Raw genomic sequence first — 21,976 nt, 5'->3', positions numbered from 1 at the left:
CTTTGGTTTGCAGAGGACCAAAACAAAAAAAAGCTGGAAAAAAATCCTAAATCTTAGCTTATTCCACCCAGAAATCCTAAAATGGCCCGGATAATATAATTGGCACCTTTTAGAAGTTGTGAGAAACGATATGATTTCAAGTCGGTGATTATCCTTTCCTGTGGAATTGAACTCACCCGTGGTTAGTTGCAGGTGCCTGTGATGTAGAAATCACTCATTCAACCAGTTTGAACAGAGAAAAGGAGTTATTCTGCTGTTTCGTGTCACTGTACGTACCACAATGAGAATGTCGAAAAGAAAGAAAACCAGAGAATTATCTGAGGAGGTCAGACCCAAGATTGTAGCCAAGCATGGACAATCTCAAGGCTACAGGTCCATCTCCAGAGACCTTGATGTTCCTGTGTCCACCAAACACAATGTTATCAGGAAGTTGAAGGCCCATGGCACTGAAGCCGACCTCCCTGGACGTGGCTGCAAGAGAAAATTTGATCGGAAATTGCAGCGAAGGATTGTTCGAATGGTGGAGAAAGCACGTAGATCAACTGCCAAACAGATTCAAGCTGACCTTCAGACACAACATACAACAGTTTCAACTCGCACCTCCGTCGCCAACTCAATCAAAGGGGGTTCGATGATAGGAGACCCAGGAAGACCCCAAGAGAGACGAGAGAGACGAGAACGAGAGAGAACGAGAACACGAACACGCATACATACATACATACACCCGAACAAGCCAAAATCCTTCTGGGAGAATGTCCTGTGGACAGATGAGACCAAATTAGAGCTTTTTGGTAAAGCACATCATCTCTATGTTTACAGGAAAAAAATGAAGCCTTCAAAGAAAAGAACACCTTCCCCACAGTCAAACATGTAGGAGGTTCAGTGATGTTTTGAAGTTGCTGTGCTGCCTCTGGCACTGGGTGCTATGAATGTGTGCATGGGCATCATGAAATCAGATTACCAAGGAATTTTGGAGCTCACTGTTCAACCCAGTGTCAGAAAGCTGGATCTCTGTCAAAGGTCATGGGTCTTGCAGCAGGACAATGACCCCACACACACTTCAAAAAGCACCCAGGAATGGTTCAAGACAAAATGCTGGACTGTTCTGAAGTGGCCAGCAATGAGTCCAGATCTAAATCCCATTGAACACCTGTGGGGAGATCTGACAACAGCATTTGGGAGAAGGCACCCTTCAAATCTGGGAGAACTGGAGCAGTTTGCATAAGAAGAGTGGGACAAACTACCAGTAGAGAGGTGTGGAAAGCTCATTCATGGTTATAAGGAAGCGCTTGACTGCAGTTTTTTTATTTTCTGATTTAAAAGGATATCTTAAATTCTTAAAAATGAACATGGAAAAGAAATACCACACATAAAAATATATAAAGTCTGAAATGTAAAAAAGGACCGTGTGTGTGGTGTGTAACATATATATATATATATATATATATATATATATATATATATATATATATATATATATATATATATATATATATATATATATATATATATATATATCACACACACTTGGTGAATGCACCCGGCGTTGCCCGGGTTCTTTTTGAATGAATTTAATCTTCTGTACATCGGGCTGACGCGAGCCCAGTATCAGTTCCCTCTTGGGCCACACCAGTCATAGCCTAAGGGGGTTGGTGAGGGGGAAACACCCCCCTCCCCCCCGAGGGGCCTCGCCACCTAGCCGATAACCTTCCCGGGTCCCGTCCCGACATTTTTTGTTGCAGAGGTTTCCTCCTATCTTTCACCGTTCAGGAGATTAGCACGTGCAGACAAACAAACAAGCCGGTAGGCGACATGGCTGCTCGCTCGAGATGGAAAGCTGGCCGACGCGACTCGCCGATATTCATGTACATGCTATCATTCAATTTAGCACAATAAATATGATTATTACAGCCCTCTTAGTTTGCGCCCAGAAACCGGCCTTGTGAAATTCCAGGCATGTTTCCAAAGAGACTCTAACAAATGGCAGCCCTGGTAATTCCATTTATCTATTCGCTAAAGATTTTATTTTTTTATATGATGCTGTAAGACATTCTCCTTGGGCACAAAAAAAACAGGTCCCTTGGAGGTCCAGTTTCGGAGGTATTGATTTTTTTTGTACAGTCCACAATAAGTGTACGATGTATGATAAAGTATTTTAGCTGTTGCTAAGCAACGGAGGTGTGCATAGCAACCATTCATTTTTGTGTACATGCTCGCCACATTGTACACATTTCACCCAAGTTTCATCAAAATCAGACTTTCTCTCAGAGATATTCACAATTAACCGTTTCTGAAATGTTCGACATGTACTCGCCCAAAACCGATCTCCTCCTACAAATATTTTTTGTTAGGGCTGCAAATTGGCATGAAGGGAGCTAGATAGATTGCGCACAGAACTCTAAGCTTCGATTATTTTTTTATATTTTTTTGACCACTTTAAAGGGCGTTGCTAGGGCCCGGGGTCCCATAATCGAAAGCACACGATTCTCAGAAATATTGGTCCTTCCTACCAAATTTCATTGGAATCGGTTGATTGGTTTAGCCCCGAGGCTTGACCAAAGTTTCGCGGACAGACAGACAGATGGAAATGTCCAGAATAAGGGTGCTCTCAGAGCAGCCAAAACTTCAAATTATATATTAGATATATAAATAATTGTAACTCTTCACCAGGATGATGACTGTTAACCCCTGTCTAACGGCAGCAATTGCTGCAAGGGTTCTAACAAATAGGAAGTACCTGCCACACATCCACTCTATTTAAGCATCCATTGGGTAGTTTGAGGATTTAAGCAGATTGGAAATCATATTTTACAGTAACAAACACACTTCCGACTTAAGATGCAGCATTATGCCGTATGGAAAGAGGCTTGAGAGGGTAATCCACTCCATGCTGATGATGGCCATTGAGCCAGAATTGCATGATCTCTGGATCGATTTCCCAAGTGATGGTCTGGCATTGCTAAGAGAAAGTTGGCTGGTTGACCTGCGGGCCAGTGCGGCAGCTGACGGTGCTTGTGTGCAGTCATCTCACAGGTGCCACCCATTGCAGATTACAGCTGAGGCCATAACTACTTTTTAAACTATAAAAAAAGACCACACCGAAAAACAAGAGGTCCATAATCGAAATGTTACCCTCCCATGCATAGATAATAAATAAATGGCCCCTTATACATGAACCCAAATTGACCGATGGATCGAATCCTGCAGTGGAATTCGCACCTTGCCCAGGTTGTGACTATCTTTGTGCTTTTGCTGTGTCTCTGTTATCTTGGAGTTCACCAGTGTTTTATCAGATCAACCAAGACTTGAAGCCATTACTCAGTGTTGACCCGTGACCTTTGATTCCAGGGTTTTCGGAGGAGGCAGGTGCGGTGGGTGGAGCGTCGCTCATTCCCGAGCACGAGATCACCCACGGGGAGATACAGCTGGATGATGAAAACGAATTTCCACCGGTGACACAACAGAGCGAATCCTGATAGTCGATTGGGGTACCTTCCTGTGACCACTCGACGTTTGTTATCCATATCCTTTCGGCCTAAAACCCATTGTTGCCTACACAACCCTAAATGAGCGTCAAAATAATTGGCCACTTTCCATCCCTTCTGCATTATCTGTCTTCTCCCCCACCACCCCCCACAATTCTGGGTGAGAACGCGTGTCCATCTTCGTTGTATCTCGGGCCGCCCCCATCCGCAGCACAGTCGTTTCGTGCGAGTCGAGCCGAAACCTCTGCCGCACGTTTGGAGGTTTTGAAACCTTTCATTTCCAATCGTAAAGTTTTAAAATGCACAAACAAGTCTTGCCATGTACGACATGCCGTGTCTGTGTGTGCATGTATCGTGGTGACGTATTTCCATATATGTGACAGTCGTGCGGAGTTTACATTGTTTGTGCTCGTATTGTTGGGCAAGTGTGCACTAGCAAATGCACTCGCTACTGTAAATACGTCTCACCTCTCAATTACGCCAGTTAACATAAACCCAATTTTTCAACGAATACGCCAGCAGTTTTGTTCTTCTCTGTCGTTTTTACTTCGACTCATAGACTTATCGTGGGTTTCGCTTTATCCAAATTGCTTAGAGCCTGGCACACCCAATCTCGTGTCTGAATAAACATTGCACCGCCTCGTCGACTGGGTGTAGTGGTGGGGGGGGGGGGTCAGCAGCAACAGTGGGCAGGGGTAAGATGAGGCTCTACCAAATTAGACAGGTCTGACAACGTGTTGCTAAAATGCAACGGGTGGACTGTGATAAATCGACTTCTCGTGCACCAGGCCTGGCTTGCTTCCACATGCAAATAGATAGAGCTGCAGCGTCGTCGTCAGAGTTGTCTGCACGTGACGCATCTGCAAAACGGACGGCACGTCAAGGTGTGCGATGGATGCATAAAGCCTACGAGAGGCCGTGCTTTCACTTTTGAGGAAGCAAGCCTCGAGCACCCGATGTTTTCTGGCACGGCTTGTGCTGTGGAAATGCAGCATTCATGGCTTTGGCACTTGTAAACACATCAGGAGCACAATGGGCAATCGTTTCACCACAGGTGTTTTGAAGGCCTTAACTGTTATAAGCTATCCTCTCTACCATTTTATCTGTGCCTGTACAGCCCTTCCCAAACATTCCACCCATTCTGGATGCGCACGCACCTGCTTGCTCACAAAACGATATTTTACAACCAAAGCCTTGTAATGGTTCTGGTTCGTGGTGGCATCACCACTAATTTGACATCTAAATTGCTCATTTACTTTCTACAATCTTGGCGAGCTTTGCGTGGGCAGCTGTTTGATCCCTCTGTTGCAACGAGTCTGCTTTGTACAATTTTTCTACCATGAGCGTTTGAAATGGCTTTTGAAAGTGCCGTTTGATTGTTCGCAAAAAGAAAATTCTTCATTTTTTTTTCTTTGGCTTTGTGACCACATGATAGTCGTGGCTCTTCTTGAAAGGGAAGCAGACGAAGCACGGCCTGCCAATAGCTGCCGAGGCAAAGTGCAAAAGGAGGCAATTCCCAGGCTTTTGTTTTTCTGCTTCGACGGTATCTTTGCCCCGCTAAAGATGAGGACATCATCTTGTCGATCATCCGATGCTGCTTCTTGACCTTACACATCGAATCGTCCATCATAGATCGTCCCGTCTTTCAACGAAAGCTCTGATCATTAAATTATGTGCATTTATCAACTTGGACCTGTTCCCACACTCATGCATAGTTTCAGGATCAAGAAAGTGTGTGTGTGTGTATGTGTGATGTGAATTTGGTATTCGTGGAAATGTGCCTTCGAGGTTGCCATTCGGCCACGATTATTCAAGTTCTCCATCGCCACCTGTTTTGCTGACGATCTATTAAAACCATCAACTTTTTTTGTGCACGGTGGTTGGCATGCTGGCTTCAAAACATTTGTCCACCTCCATGGTCTCCAAACCACATTGCCAGCTCAAAAGAAGCAAGTTATCGATCAAGACTGATGGATGTACGATGTTTGCAAATCTTGTAATCTCTGCATGACCAGTCTTCACTTTATGTCCTTTGTTCTTGCTGTTGCAACACGTTAGCATCTCCCATCATTTTTATGGAGATGTTGTATATGAACATGATTTATATTATAGATTTGTGTACAATTCGTAGCCTAAGCTGACTGAACTTTGAACTTTCTTTGAGATTGGCAGCACTGCCTCTTCCCTGCTGGAATCCATCCTCACAGAAGCTTTCTTTATAATCCAGCGGGGACAGGCTGTGGCTTGTGTAGAAAGTGTAAAATAAAGTGAGTGTGGATGGAAAAACGACTCGTGATCAACTCGCCGTTCGGGTTTGCAAATGGTTTTTCTGGTGTATTTGTCACTTTCACGAGTTGCTACGTTTGCCCTTCCTAATGTCACCACAGCCTTGATGAAAAAAATCTTTCTTTAAAGAAAAATCGTTTTATTGCATACCTTGATTGGTTACCGTGTTAAAAAAAAAAAAAAATTTGTTGCAAAATTTTATCCCGGTATTGGGGGCGGAGCGGGCAGCAGTTGCAAAGCATGGAGTTGTCAGACAGCGAAAGCAAGCTGTGCAGGTGCCTGGGTCACCGAGTCCACTCATATCTTCATCGCACGCATTGCAGATTCCAAGCTCTGTAAAAGAGGGTGGAACACACTTGTGATTAGGCCCAAAAATGTAGTTTGGTTTCAAATAAGTTATATAGGGTCCAAACATTTTTGGGGAAAAAACATTTTGGAAGGCCAAAGCTGGAGCGAGCCAAGAGCCTCGGAGTGCGATTGCAGACGTTTCACCAGCTCGAATAAAACAAAGCGTGTGCCTCCAAATGGAATTGTGGAGTTGCGGCAACGGAATCGGTCGACTTCAATTCATCCGATTCTCTTTTAATGCCACTCCGGTAATCATGAGATTCAAGAGTGTTAAGCGCCGTGGTTGGAGTTCAAACAGCCCGAGTGTTGAGGGACAATCCCGTTAATGACCTGATTAATCAATTCCACATTTGTTCCATATACACTCGAGTTAAGTGAATGGAAACACACTCACATTACCTTCTCACCCCCAGTACCAAGATTGTCTGAACAGTCACAACTGTGTGTGCAGTATCTCAAACTCCTCCAGGAGCATTAAGTTTTACTGTTCATTGGTGAAATCCTAATTAGCATGCACCGATTAATCGAGTGCGATAACATGGCAACTTCTTCTTTGTTCGGATGCAGCACAAAGCTGCGGGGTTGCATCATTGGCTGAAGGCACGGATGTGCCGCTGATGCAATGCCCTCCGCTGGTTCGGGCAGGAATTTGTAATTTGTCCAGGGTGCCAGCGATAGCTCGCTGACTCTTCACGGACACCATGGGATGTTTAACCTCCACCAACGAATGCTGGCAGACGGAACGCCCAGTTTTGACGTCTGTCGGAGGGACGGCATGTGCACACCGATGAATCACCCTGCCTGTGAAACATGAGGCTGATAGGTTATACCTGGGTCAGGATTCAAATCCAGGCTAGATAGTGAAGTGTGGATACCTCCAGGCCATCCTACAAGTCCAAACATGATAATGATGAACCATCAAAATAAAAAGTCGAACGTGCCTCGAAATAAGTTTGTGAAAAAATATTTTGCTCTCACATCAACAAAAATAGTCAATAAAGTGTTTAAGTTATATGAGTGAATAGGATAGGAATGACAATTCTGAACCACTTACCACTTAACCTTCTTACACCCACCATGAAAACCACTTAACCACCAACCTATTTAAAACAGTTCTACTTGACCTTCGAAACAAATTCACTTTGATGAGTCTGAAGCGAACTGGACGGCGATTATCCATTGTGTGCTGACAATCCTCCCCTTGATTACGTCATGGAAGTTTGTCTGGAATTTTTCGGCATGGTACCCGACAGGTAAACAAACACCTCAAAAAAAATTTTTTATTACAATTAAAGACCACATTGAGTTCTTTTTGATACTGGGCATAGTGGCATGCACCTGTAATCCAGCTACTTGGAGGCTTGGTTGGAGGATTGCATGAGGACAGGAGCTCTGTGCTGGGCCATGCTATGAGAGTGTAGAACAGCCTGGAATCATAGCACCAGAATCATGGCAAAACCCAATCCTTATCCCTGTGTCGTAAGAGGCGACCATGGTTGCGTCAGGAAGGGCATCCGGAATAAAACCTATGCGGATCACAACGGATGATCCCCTGTGGCGACCCCCAACGGGAACAGCCGAAAGACGAACAACATTCAGTTCTTTATGATAGTAAACCCTCAAATATCATGGGTTCTAATATCATGATGGCTTCAACCGATCGTGGGCAATCTATTGAGTTCCGATTTCGTTATCACGGGATTTCATTTCGACCAGTCTCGGTTTTTTTTTGAGTCGAGACGAGTCATCATTTGCATCCTGTGCACAAACGCTTACAAGCCTTGTGGGGTTTCTCGCACACTTTTTAATGGGCCCAAATGTAAAGTGATGGACAAAGTTTGTTGTTCCAAAAAGGCAGAGAAAAGTTATGACAGGCAAAGAGTTGTTCGATCAGTTGTATCAAGTAGAAAATGCAGCATACGGTCTGCCATTACGGGGTCAATGATTGAGGGTAGAACCTTCCCCATTCCTAAACCTTCATTTTCATTCGAACCTCATTCCCAAACCTTCAAGGTTTCCTCATGGGGAGTTTGGTCTGGATCTGTCTGGCAATTTGAGAATAATACCAATATTTGGGGCAATCACTTGAGAGTTGCAATTCCACGGGGTTAAGTTGGACAGGTGACCCTGATAGCCGATGACATGTGTGAGCTGTTTTTGTGAAGTTGGTGAAAGCATGATTGGGGAAAGCATTAATTATTCTGCTTTTTCAAGGAGGTCGTGATTGATATGGGAATGCACATTTGCTTTTATGAGTGGGAGGGAGGACAAAGTTGGGGTTAGGATGGGGGCAGATGTGACAGGAGGGGGAGGTTGAGGCTTTGGGGGAGAGGGGACAAGTGACAACTTTGGAATTTGTAAAAAGGGGGAGGAGGGAGAGTCAAGGGCTTGAAGTCACATTTTATATTGCATGGATGCAAGTAAGTAGTTATTTAATTAAATAGGCAATTAATAATTTTAAGGATTCAAGACTTATTTTATTTCCTCATAATGAAAGAAGGCTTTACCGTTTCCATTCCCAATTCCTCATTTTACTCACGTACACTGAGGAAGCAAAAATTATACTGAAGAAGCTATTGAGATTCTACGAAACAGTATGAATCGTAATCAACACTACCACACACCTGCCTTCCCTTCCCCCACACCCCTCCTTCCTCTCTCTTTTCCCCTCCCTCTCTCATGGAGAGATTCACTTACCTTGGTAGTGATATTCATGTCTCTGCTGGCTGTGAGTCAGAGGTCAATAAACAATAAACATCAGAGGTCAATAATTCACTGGATCATGGGGTGTGGCGCTGCAGGTACCTGTGCGGGAGGACGAAAATCCGAGGCTTCAGGTCCTTGGTGCTTCCAGTCTTGCTCTACGGATGTGAGACTTGAACTCTGACCAGGGATCTGAGACGGAGACTTAATTCCTTTGGTACCAGGTCTCTTCGGAGAATCCTTGGCCATCGCTGGTCAGACTGTGTCCAACGAGCGGTTGCTGAGAGACTCAAATGAGATTTGTTACCTGCATAGTCTGTGAGCATCAGCTGCGGCTGTATGGACATGTGGCTCGTTTTCCTGACGCTAATCCTGCTCACCAGATTCTCTCAGCGAGGAAGTCTCGTGAGTGGAGGAGACCAATGGGCCGACCACGTGCCTCGTGGTTGCAGCAGGTTGATCAGCATCTGAAGGAGATGGGGATGGGCCTGGCATTGCCTGGGGGATGGCCAGACGGAGGCCCCTTGAAAGTCGACGCAGCGACGTGCTGCTCTGGCGCATGCTCCTATACCCGACCTCTCTCTCCCTCCGTAACCCCTTTAGTATTCCCGTCAGCGAAGAGACGGGTGGTATTTGCTTGTATTAAATAAACTGAAGTGAAATGGAGGCCATCGATAACATTTACTATTTGGACGATACCATTGCAATTTGAAGCTCCACGAAAAAGGAGGATTAGGAAAAGGTGAACAGTCAATGGAACACAAATAGGACAAAAAGCTTCAAAATAAATAACCAACAAAGCAATGTAGGTCAAATGGTTAAGTGAGCCAGAACTGTCATTTCCATTATACCAACAGTATCTTAAAACTATCTCATACATATTGATGGTGACATTTGCAGTGGACACGGACTTGTATCGAAACTTTTTCAGGGAATCCTTAGGATGACATTGGTTTTGAAGACGAACTTGCCATCCCTCATCTCTCAAATTACTGAGTACATACCGAGTACTCCCACAAAACCATGGCTCCATCCATTCCTGTGCTGCACAGCTTCTTGCAGTTCTTCTTGTCACCTTCGATGGAAAGCTGCCTGTAAGGTAAGGACAACTTGTGGGCTCAAACAGTATCCTGGGCACTAACCCCCCCCCCACCTATCGACAACACAGTGAGAAACTAGAACGGAACTCTGTATAGTGCATACCTCCGACAGGCTGAACAGTTTATGTTTCGTTTCCAACTGGTCGGCCGGTTCTGCATTCAAACCTAAACCAAAATCTTATCGGCTTGTTCGCGTCACCAAACCAACTCATCCACCAAATTTTGTCATAACTCGTCCATAAGTTTTTAAAATATCGTGATATGTACATATACATATATATATACATATATATACATATATATACATATATATATATATATATATATATATATACACACACACACCATCTCTCAACGGTGAAGAATCACTTAAAAAATTAAAAATTCTTGTATCCGAATCCGGATCTTCACCAAAATTGAAGCAACTTGTCTGTCACACACCAAACCTGTTCACTAAGTTTTGGCCGAATCCATCCACAACATTTAGAGATATCCTGCTCACAGCCAAGCAGACTGACAAACAAACCGGCGTGAAAACATAACCTCTATCCACCTTCAGTGGCAGAGGTAATTACTCCAAGTCTGATGGTGTTCACCTTTTACACCTCCACCGTCGACACCACCTACAACTGTTACAGCACAAACATAGAATAGACGACACGAATGATGACAAGTGCAACCTCGACCACCCCAACACACAATTAAACACTTCATGAAAGACTCCACAAAGCCAAGAGCACAACATCTTAGATGTGAGGGATCTCTGGGTCGATCAATCGGCTATCCCCATGCCACAGGCCTGTCCAAAAGGAACTGACCAGGGATAATGAACAACTTGTGGGCTTAGGGCAGGAGGAAGAATTGAAATGTTATACTTTCTGCAAGGACTGGGATACGATACCTGCCAGCAAGGGATTTCAAAATGTCCTTTTATTCAGCAACAAGACGGTACAACAGGAACGTTCTCAAAATAACAAGGCACTCACGTGATGCTGTTCTGATGCAGCGTTTGCAGCGAGGAGTCCAACTCGCTGTTTGTGGCTCGCTTGTCCATGTTCTTGAAGCGCTCCATGGCGGACATATTCCCTTTCTGAGTGCTCTGCTTACTCCCCTCAGCCTTGCCCAGACAATTTAGCTGGCCATCCTTGTAGGAAAACATGATCAGGCAGCAGTCGTGGCCCTGAGGTCGACATTGGGAAAGGAATGCAAGAAATTTAATGACACGCAAGATGGAAAGTCCCTGACGAGTAATAAAATAATAATAATAAAAACAACAAGTCTGGAGACGGCAGTGGTTCACGAGCGGTATTTGACGATGTAGATAGTTTCAGAAGTCAAGGATGAGAAAATGTGATAATGTTTGACCAAGTTATAAAAATGATCAACATGATGTGGTACGAGTGGCAGGTTATTAGCTGCAAAATGTCGAAAACCCAGTTTCATTCAACAACTTTCAAAATTTGACCTTTGCATAACCTTTAAAGGTCCCAAAATAATGTTGTGGACATTAAAATAAGGAAGCAGGATACGTGCTGTAGCTTATTGGAGCTAGTTTGTCGAAGAAGGTCGAAAACCCGGTTCAATTCCCACAAGTTTGAAAAATTTACCTTTGTGAACTTTAAAGGTCAAAGGTCAAGGATTATGACCTTTGGTGCAAAACTTCCTCTGGAACATTCCAGGAACAATATAACATCATATAGGCTACATGGCATTTCACACTCCTCGGATTATCCATACTTTGATGAAATCAGCGAAAAAACAAACTTGAAGGGGGTGCCACGGGCAAGGTGTTCGAGATAGAGTAAAATGGTTTCCAGATTTTACGTGGGGAATGACCTCAAGATTATGCATAAAAAATATTGTCATCCTAGATCTCAAAGTTTGGGCAGTCGTATGATTTTTATGTCAAAATTCGCAATTTTCTAAGTTCGTGACCTTGACCTTAGGGTGAAAATGAAAAAAAAAAATCGAGCTCCGTGGGGCTATGCAGGTGCCATTGGGCTAACCAAAATACCGAAACCCCTGCCAGATGCGACAAACCCCCTCTGAGAAGATGTAAATTGAAATCGGCTACCCCCTAAAAACGTTTTTTGGGTGTGGTTCCACCCATAATGGGCGCAGCATGCCCATTTTCAGGAAAACACAACTAGATCATGATATAAACCTCCCACCCAAATTTTATCAGGATCGGATCAAAACCCACGGAGTTATGCTCGGGACAGACAGACAAGCCGGTAGGCGGACATGGGTAGTCAACTACCCAATAGAACCTGACGCGATGGGCCCGTTCGATGGGGAATGACCTGAGGATTAAGCACAAGAAAATTCACGATTCAAGCTTCAAGGGTTAATGCTGCAGATCGTTTTTTCGTTAAAATACCCCCACATTTAGAGGTTTTTTGGCCGTTGCTAGGCAACGGAGGGGTCCATAGCAATGGTTCTTTCTCACACAACTAGGGCATACCATGAACCTACCATACCAGTTTCATGTATATCTGACTCATAGTCTCTGAGATAACGAAATTCGTTTTTTTTTTTTATTGTTTTCGACCAGGGTTCATTAAAAGTCTATCTTCTCCGACAGTTTTCATAGGATCCGACTGGAAATTTTTGACAATATGGCTGAATGTACTGCCCAGTCGCTCGTGGCCCGATTTTTGATAAAATTATTTTTTTAGGATTTTTCAAAAATTTCAAAGTCCTGTTGCTAGGCAACCAAAGGGGCGTTAGCAACCAGTACCTATGCGGCACAACGAGGTCATAAACTGGTCCTACCACCCAAATTTCATCAAAATCGAACAACTGAATGGGGGTCAAAAACCCCTGGCAAACACACGGACAGACCGACACCACGACCAACAAATAAGGGTAGATCAAAAAAAAATTAGCGAAATTTTTTTTTCACTGACTCGATCGACGACCCAACAGACAGACAGACACACAACAATAACGAATATGATGGTCACTTACTGACTCATGAACCAATACAAAGTTTGTTGGAGAGAGAGTAATGACGTCACAAGTAGATCGAGGGGAAGAGGGTTGTTGGGGTGAGGAAGGGGGGTGATTATTGGGTGGGGTGGGAGCAATATCTCATGGGAAAAGCAACAAAAAGTACACAATGGTATTCCACTACTCATGGTAATTTGACCTGCAACCACAACTTACTGCGGCAGCGATCTTCTCTTCGGAGATGAAGGTAAGGGCAAGGAGTGGCAGGAACTCCACCTTCACCTGAACCACACTGGTTTCACACAAAAGCAGCCATCATGAATGCAGTAAACAGAAAATGTCCATTTAACATGCATATGTGAATAAAATAATGGCATTGCCAGTTTCGAGATTAAACTGATATTTATGATCGAAAATTCGACCTCACAAGCATAGTCATTGCCCAGTACGTTGGTGTGACCATATCCCAGTGCCCAAGAATGTTGGCGAGGGTCGTTTTACATATTACCTGGACTTTTGATTGCAACAACCTTGCCATCTATACTAATAAAAGGGTGTGTGTATGTGTGTGTGTGTGTGTGTGTGTGTGTGTGTGTGTGTGTGTGTGTGTGTGTGTGTGTGTGTGTGTGTGTGTGTTACAAAGCCGATTTTGCAGGTTTTCCCACTTACAAAGCACGTAGAGGTCTTATTTTTTATCACTGGTACACTTCAACTGTGAAAGACGGAATCTAAAACAAAAATCCTGAAAATCACATTGTATGATTTTTAAATAATTAATTTGCATTTTATTGCATGAAATAAGTATTTGATCACCTTCCAACCAGTAAGAATTCCGGCTCTCACAGACCTGTTAGTTTTGTCTTTAAGAAGCCCTCCCATTCTCCACTCATTACCTGTATTAACTGCACCTGTTTGAACTCGTTATCTGCATAAAAGACAGCTGTCCACACTCAATCAATCAGACTCCAACCTCTCCACGATGGGCAAGACCAGAGAGCTGTCTAAGGACATCAGGGACAAAATTGTAGACTTGCACAAGGCTGGGATGGGCTACAGGACAATAGGCAAGCAGCTTGGTGAGAAGGCAACAACTGTTGGCGCAATTATTAGAAAATGGAAGAAGTTCAAGAAAACAGTCAATCTCCCTCGGTCTGGGGCTCCATGCAAGATCTCACCTCGTGGAGCCTCAATGATCATGAGAAATGTGAGGGATCAGCCCAGAACTACACAGCAGGACCTGGTCAATGACCTGAAGAGAGCTGGGACCACAGTATCAAAGAAAACCATAAGTAACACACTATGCCGTCATGGATTAAAATCCTGCAGCGCACGCAAGGTCACTCTGCTCAAGCCAGCGCATGTCCAGGCCCGTCTGAAGTTTGCCAATGACCATCTGGATGATCCAGAGGAGGAATGAGAGAAGGTCATGTGGTCTGATGAGACCAAAATAGAGCTTTTTGGTTTAAACTCCACTCGCCGTGTTTCGAGGAAGAAGAAGGATGAGTACAACCCCAAGAACACCATCCCAACCGTGAAGCATGGAGGTGGAAACATCAATCTTTGGGGATGCTTTTCTGCAAAGGGGACAGGACGACTGCACCGTATTGAGGGGAGGATGGATGGGGCCATGTATCGCGAGATCTTGGCCAACAACCTCCTTCCCTCAACAAGAGCATTGAAGATGGGGCGTGGCTGGGTCTTCCAGCATGACAACGACCCGAAACACACAGCTAGGACAACTAAGGAGTGGCTCCGTAAGAAGCATCTCAAGGTCCTGGAGTGGCCTAGCCAGTCTTCAGACCTGAACCCAATAGAAAATCTTTGGAGGGAGCTGAAAGTCTGTGTTGCCCAGCGACAGCCCCGAAACCTGAAGGATCTGGAGAAGATCTGTATGGAGGAGTGGGCCAAAATCCCTGCTGCCATTTGTGCAAACCTGGTTAAGAACTACAGGAAACGTCTGATCTCTGTAATTGCAAACAAAGGTTTCTGTACCAAATATTAACTTCTGTTTTTCTGATGTATCAAATACTTATTTCATACAATAAAATGCAAATTAATTATTTAAAAATCATACAATGTGATTTTCGGGATTTTTGTTTTAGATTCCATGTTTCACAGTTGAAGTGTACCTATGATAAAAATTACAGACCTCTACGTGCTTTGTAAGTGGGAGAACCTGCAAAATCGGCAGTGTATCAAATACTTGTTCTCCCCACTGTATATGTGTGTATGTGTGTATGTGTGTATGAGAGAGTGAGAGAGACCGCTGTTTCTCGACAACCACTGGTCTGATCTAATTGAAACTTGCCAGGTATATTGCTGGGGACCTGTGGATGTGCCTTTTCTCGGTTTGATATTAATCGGAGAAGTGGTTCCCAAGTTATGGCCATTTATTTACCAAACCAATGACAGGACACGTTGCTGCCTAGTTGTGGCCATTGAGGAAAGGGTGCCATTTAGTTACCAATGACAGGACACGTTGCTGCATAGGCATGGCCGATGGGGAAGAGATCCTCAGCCGCGTTCCCCATTACGGGTTACAACGTACAGACTTCCGGATAGTGATGACTTCGTGTATTCTAATAATTTCTCGATTTCTTATGCGCATTTATAAATAAACACAATGCCCCAATCCAGTCGTCGTTTACGAGCGAGGGAACGATCTGTGTGGTTGTTTGAAAGCTTTTCGGGTTTTTTTTGCACGTACGGGCACGCGAGAGCGAAGGAATGGCCTGTGTGGTTGTCGTTTCTGGCACGCGGTTTGAAAGTTTGTTTGGGTTTTTTTGCACTACGGCCACGCACGTACGAGTATATTAATAAATACCAATCATATTACCAACAATAACAATAGTAGTATCATTTGGCAATCATACTAACAAATGTATAATCCCCACCCTGGCCAAAGCTCATCTGGGCTTGGTGAAAAGGCAAGCTAATGCTCAAGCAGTACAGCAGGGAGGTATGATACAAGGCCATGAAGACCAATAAAAATTTGGTCCAATGGATCAACGGGCCCACTAGTATTTAAAAAAAAAGTGAACATAACAGCGTGTGCAAGGATTCGGTAAAGAGTTGGAGTTCGGAATAGTGGAATAAAGCTATTAGATTTCGGGAAGGTAAACGGAGTGGGGGGGGGCGAGTATCAGCAAAATGTTCGGGGCCAAAAATCGGGACAAACTAACAGGACAATCAACAAGAGAGAAACGAGAGATCTTTAAGCAATAATTGTACAATTTGCAACATTTACACAACAGTGAAGAGAACTGCCAGTAGCTAGGAGCATCGACCTCAGGAGGGAGGGAATTTTAGAGGACGTATGGTTACGAGGAAAGGAAGTAAAGAAACAGATTGAAAAGCCAAGAGAAAAAAAGCATCAAACATTATTTAAGGAAGTGGTAGAGTAGATCAGCGAGATGTTATCCAATATCTTTAACAGCACCTTGGAGAGAGGACAGGTGACCCAAAGGATTGGAGGGTAGAAACTGGAACATCATTATTAAATAAAGGATCCAGAGAGGAATTGGAGAACTAGCGACCTGTTAGTTTAACTTCGGTTGCATGTTAATGGAAAACTATTTGGATTAAACGAAAGCAATTAAACACATTCGGCAGGGCCAAAGGGAGATCTTGTTGAACAAATCTATCAGAGTTCGATGAAACGGTTTCTGATCGGATGGATGAGGGAAGTGCAGTCGTGTCTATGGACCTTCAGAAGGCATTTGACCACAGAAGAGGTCGTTACCTAAAGTGAGGACTTGTGTGAGGGCTGGTCGGTTATCAAACTGGATTCGTGATAGGAAGAGAAGAGTAGCTGTGAGTGGGAGGATATCTAACTGGGAGAATGCAAGTCGTCGGGTGCCTCAGGGATGAGTACTTGGAACGTTATAATAAATGGTTTCCATGAGCGATTTGGAGAGTGGGTGAAGAGTAGGCTTTCCAAGTTTGCAGATGACACAATGCTTGGAGGTAAGGTGGATAGCAGAGAGTGAGGTGGGGGGGGGCGTGGGGGGTGATCGAAAATCCGAAGTCCAGACATGCGGGGCTCCCAGGCAATCGTCTGATGCAATTTAACCTGAACACTTGTAAGGTGCTGGGAATGGGGATGAATAATGAAAACAGATTACATGATGCGAGGGGAAATCTTGGAGCACGTCACACAGGAGAAAGGGGGTGGTACTAGGCAAGGGAGGGAAGCAGACGGGACAGCGCCACGCAGCTACAGATAAAGGAAATCTGGTTTTAGGTTGTATTCGGAGGGGGGATCAATTACAAATCAAAAGAGGTCATTTTAACACTGCATAGGAATCTAGTGAGGCCCCATCAACAACATTGTGTTCAGATTTGTGTTCAACACCACATCTCAAGGAGGACATTGCTGCCACAGTGAGGGTTCAGTGTAGAGATACGAGATCGATTCTGGGCGTAGCTCAACTCAGCTATGAGGAGTGACTGAAGGAGACAAGTCCTCTATTCGAAAGGAAGTGATTATGAGGGGATATGATAGAGATGTTTGACATGATGAAAGGTACAGACAAGATAAGTGAAAAAGAATCAATCATTCAGCATAACACAGTGATGGGACCAGGGGCCGTAGCCTGAGCGTAAAGATGGTCATAAGGCAGGGGTCCCTCACTCAGAGTAGTTAATGCATGGAATGGTCTCCCAGGAAAGGTAGGAAACCCCATAAACAGTAGATAAGTTTGAATTCGAATTCGAGGGGTCCAGGGATATTGGCAGGACTGGTTAGTAGCCTTGATATGGATGAGTGACATCTCTGAGATGGTCTTGTCAAATGTGCCAGTGTTTGTCGACTCCTCACAAATATATATATATATATATATATATATATATATATATATATATATATATATATATATATATATATATATATATATATATATATATATATATATATATATATATATATGGAAAAAGTATCCATGTACACGACTGCTTTAAATAAAGAAAATCCCAGGTCATGTCAATCTCCCTCAATCATAACCCACAGAGGGAGAGCTTGGCCATGAGTACAAGTAATTGTTTTGCAATCAATTGAGAGGCAATCGGGAGGTGATGGAAGGAAGCTATAGTGACAAGTGCTGACAGGATTCACTTGACATGCATTAAAAACTTGTTTGAATAGGAAATTTATCTTTGGATCAGAGCAGCATGTAAGACTAAACCCCGCCAATGAAACACGAGCCTCGCAGGAAAACATACGCCATGTCCTTGGTGACGTCGGCGACGAACACAGTGCTGTCATGACCAACCCAGGCCACCTGGTTACCACTAGCAGAAAAGCTCACGTCGTGCACCCAGCCACCGTTGCAGCTGCCGAACTCGGCAAGAACCTGCCCGAAAGTCATCTTGGATCCCCACGGGGTGGTCGCCGGTTTGGCGTCGACCTCTTTGATGTAACCAGAGAAAATCCTGGGAGGGGGGGGGGTTGGATAAAGGATTCAAATTTTGTATTTTTTGGTTTCGGACTTCACACAAATGTTCTGAATGATATTTACAACCGAAATAACAAAAATTAACCCATATTGGGTCACGGACTCGAATTAGGTCACAGGTCACACAGCCGTTCGACATATTAATTTGGGTTTTCCGATGCACTTCCCCCTTCCTGCCTGCATTTGAAGTCGCACGAGCCAGCGGCGAGGATGATGTTGTTTGGGTGCCACTCCAAGCTGAGCACGGTTGAGCGAATCGGTTTCTTTATGTGCTTGCTCACCCACCTGCAGAGGGGTCATGGCGTTAGGCGTGGCAAGACCACAACCGTGTAAACATGCGAGTCACGTCGTTCGGATACGAGGGGGAAAGCGAGGAGGCAAGCCCGGACAAACCAGTCATTCTCCTCCTCAAAGTAGCAGATGGAGATGAGGCGAGCTCCACTACCAACAGCAAACTTGTTCTCCAGCGGGGACCATTTGACGGCAGTGGCTGCACGGTTGATGCGCAGAATGACCAACATGGGCTTCCAAGTACCGTCTTTGAGGGTCCACACGTAGGCATTCCTGTCTGCCCCGCACGTCACAATGCGGTTGCTGTTTTCTGCCCAGTCAATTCCTGTCCGGTTCAGAATAGAAGGAACAGTAAAGTTAGTTGTTTGTGGGTCGTGAGGTGGGGGGCGGGAGTGGTGGAGGCTGCTGGTTCAGTTCAGCATCGGTTGTGCAGCCACCTTACCAGTAATACGGCCATTGTGTTCCTTCAGCTCATGAAGTTTGGTCCATTGTGTCTTGTTCTTTTGGTAAATGTGCACTTCATGGTTATTCGGGCTGATTGCCAGCTCTGCACAAACATTTACATCAGAGACAAAAATAAATAAATAAATAAATAAAACACCCATAATCACTTCAAAACCACCAACAAGGTATGACAAGGGTATCAAGAGTGAAAGAGCGGTTAATGGTGAGCACGCATAGTCAAAAGGGTCCATGTCCTGCACAACACACTGAGGCTTGGTTCAAATTCCCAATAAGAAATACAATGGTGAAAATTATCCATCGATTGCCGGCTAAGGATCTACATGGTCAAGTGGGGCCGCAGCACCGAGGGTCACCAAACTCACGGGTGTGGTCTTTATTCCACGAGTGACAGCTGATCGGTTCCAGCAGGAACTTGTGCAGAGACATGAGGTCTGTTGGGAACACTGAACACGCAAGTGAACGATCAAATCAAACACCTGGCAAGGCAGGTAGGCAAAACCTGCGCGATGCACGGACATATCCACAACCGAGTTCCTCAACAGTGCAAAATACATCATTACACGGTCCAACGATACACGCTAGTCTGGATGTTCTCAAACACTGGAATGATACATCCGCAAAGGCTCATCACCTCCGTCACCAAATGGCGGACACACGTTTTCACCACTGCTTATCCCTGAGCACGACATCCCAAAAAAGTTATGGATGGATTCGGACGAAACTTGGGGGACAGGGGAGGTGTGTGACATGAACAAATTGATTCGATTTTGGTGAAGATCCGTGGGATACAAAACGTAAACCGTTCAGCGTGGCAGAGGTATGCGCTGTACCTGTGAAGGATTTTTGGAGTCGAGGCGAAGGGGGCACAAAAACTCGAGCACAACGCAACCCACGGGTGAGCTGTTTCAGAAATAATAATAATAATAATAATAATAATAATAATAATATATCTATAATTCCAGCAGTGTGTGTATATGTGTGCGTCCGCTGTTTCTCGACAACCACTGGTCCGATCGAATTGAAACTTGCCCGGTATATTGCTGGGGACCCGAGTATGTGCCTTTTCAAGGTTTGATATTAATCGGACAAGTGGTTCCCAAGTTATGGCCATTTATTTACCAAACCAATGATATGACACGGTACTATGACGTCACAATTTTTTTTTTGCACGTACGGCCATGCGAGAGCGAAGGAATGGCCTGTGCGGTTGTTGTTGTTTCTGGCACGCGGTTTGAAAGTTGTTGTTTTTTTGTTTTGCACTTACGGGCACGCAGTAGTAATAATAATAATAATAATAATAATAATAATAATAATAATAATAATAATAATAATAATTGGAATGCTTTAAAACAAAGCCAAAAATAGTTTGTATGAGCACAAGGAAGATGGGTTTGAAGGGGAGCGTGGGAAAGACAAAGACAATGAGGATAAATACCGATAACGAAAGGAAGATTGTGACCGACAGAGAGGAAGTTGACAAGTTCATTTATCCAACCTGTTCTCGATAAACAAGGGGAAAGTGAAAATGATCTCTTTAACTCGAAGCTCAAGGAATGTTTAACTCTTTATCAAAGATTTGGAATCCCATGCCAGTTTCCCACCGGAGACGTTTGAGAACAGATTCTGAAGATCTTCTGGCCAAATAGGGTCAGAAATGAGGAAATAGTAGGGCTGGAGAAAGACATACTGCGTGTGGCACAGGCCAAGCAACGAAGATGGCGAGGAGTTGTGACACATAATGAGAAAGCAAGAGGAACGTGTGACTACAGAAGCCTTGATTTGGACACCGGTGGGGAAAAAGGAAGATGGGGAGATTTGCTGAAAATTAACTTCGATTCGAAGGGGGGAGGGTCGTCCTGAAGTGTGCAGAGAGGATTGATCAAGACCGAACAAGATGGAGGAACCTCACTGCGGCCTGATGTGCTGAAAAGCACGACGGCTCCCCTCAGCGAGCACGTGTGCTTCAAATCACGTGGGCACCTGCATTACCCACAATGCACCCGCAACAGAGACCCATCCAACATTTCCTGTGTTGGGAGATGTTGCCTGCAAAGTTTAAAATTAAGCTTAAGTGAGAGCTGAACAAAATCCCTGGAGGGTTGACTTGGTGTGGGGATGGGGAGGGGGAGAGAGAGACACACACAAAGAGCAAAAAATTAAAAAAAAAAATATATAAAAAAAAGGATACCTAATCCATGACGTTCAGCTTATACACCGCCCCAAAAAAAATGGGGAAATTAAAGTAAGATGAGCGTCCAAAAATTAAAAAGGGAAGGGAATAAAAAAAAAAGAAGCAACAAACGGCAAAGCACGAATATGAAACGAAATTAAAACGAATTATAAAAGGCAACCACCGTTAGAAGCTTTCGTCAGATTAAACACACTCGTGCGGCCAATTCGAGCCGACCCTCGCTCAAAATGCTGACTCATCAAAAAAATAATATATATATTCGTTTTTTATTTTTTTTTAAACGTCCTCCAAGCAAATCGAGTCAAGTGTAAAGCAAAAGCAATTGGACTGCATGTAAATTTAATAATTTTAGTCACTCGAGGTGAACATAAAGATTCATGTAGATCTACAAAGCCGATCGCAAGGAATGGCGGGCGAGGCAACGCCCAGAGACCGCGAAATGAGCAGAGCGCGATTAAACCGCGCACTGTAACCGCAAACAAAATACCCGGCGCGGCATGACGACGTGTACGCGTCCGACATGACGCTCCGAACAAGCCCTCACCTCACTGCGAGCGGTAAAACGACGCACGGACGAGAGGCCGCGGACTCTGGTCAGTCTACGCGGTCTCACAAACCTCCCGCTCTCCGCAACTTCCTCCTCCTCCTCTTCTTCTTCTTCCTCCCATTCCTCTTCTTCTTCTTCTTCTTCTTCTTCTTCTT

The 21,976-nt window shown here is 44.3% G+C and overlaps 2 protein-coding genes across 2 annotated transcripts in view; one reads left to right on the top strand and one right to left on the bottom strand.

Annotated features, from left to right (window-relative positions):
• Positions 1-6,071, top strand: part of WIPI2 (WD repeat domain, phosphoinositide interacting 2) — a 21,201-nt gene extending 15,130 nt beyond the window's left edge. Inside the window, exon 12 of the mRNA XM_085862405.1 lies at positions 3,349-6,071. Within this exon, the coding sequence (XP_085718531.1) occupies positions 3,349-3,476 (128 nt within the window). The 3' untranslated portion in view covers positions 3,477-6,071. The remainder of the gene's footprint in view (positions 1-3,348) is intronic.
• LOC147010078 (actin-related protein 2/3 complex subunit 1A-like) lies at positions 5,890-21,976 on the bottom strand. Its single transcript, XM_085862406.1, has 10 exons — positions 21,819-21,976; positions 19,446-19,526; positions 19,061-19,165; positions 18,721-18,943; positions 18,505-18,612; positions 18,095-18,304; positions 13,091-13,166; positions 10,909-11,102; positions 9,827-9,914; positions 5,890-6,104 (listed from the first exon to the last, which is right to left on the bottom strand). The coding sequence occupies exons 2-10, from the start codon at positions 19,507-19,509 to the stop codon at positions 6,069-6,071; spliced, it is 1,104 nt and encodes a 367-aa protein (XP_085718532.1). The 5' UTR covers positions 19,510-19,526; positions 21,819-21,976; the 3' UTR covers positions 5,890-6,068.

This window comes from Eptatretus burgeri, chromosome 17, assembly GCF_056783735.1.
Source record: "Eptatretus burgeri isolate ZD-2024b chromosome 17, Ebu_testis_v1, whole genome shotgun sequence".
NCBI classification, from domain to species: domain Eukaryota; kingdom Metazoa; phylum Chordata; class Myxini; order Myxiniformes; family Myxinidae; genus Eptatretus; species Eptatretus burgeri.
The sequence above is the reverse complement of the archived record's forward strand: the minus strand, read 5'-3'. Positions and strand labels throughout refer to the sequence as shown.

Bases quoted from the DNA above. Each gene is read 5' to 3' on its own strand.
- LOC147010078 (XM_085862406.1), bottom strand. From the start codon at position 19,509: ATGTCTCTGCACAAGTTCCTGCTGGAACCGATCAGCTGTCACTCGTGG. The intron at 18,613-18,720 runs GTTTGTCCGGGC...ACCCCTCTGCAG, and splicing joins TTTGAGGAGGAGAATGACTG to GTGGGTGAGCAAGCACATAA. The intron at 6,105-9,826 runs GTATGTACTCAG...CCTCTTTTACAG, and splicing joins TGGTTTTGTGGGAGTACTCG to AGCTTGGAATCTGCAATGCG.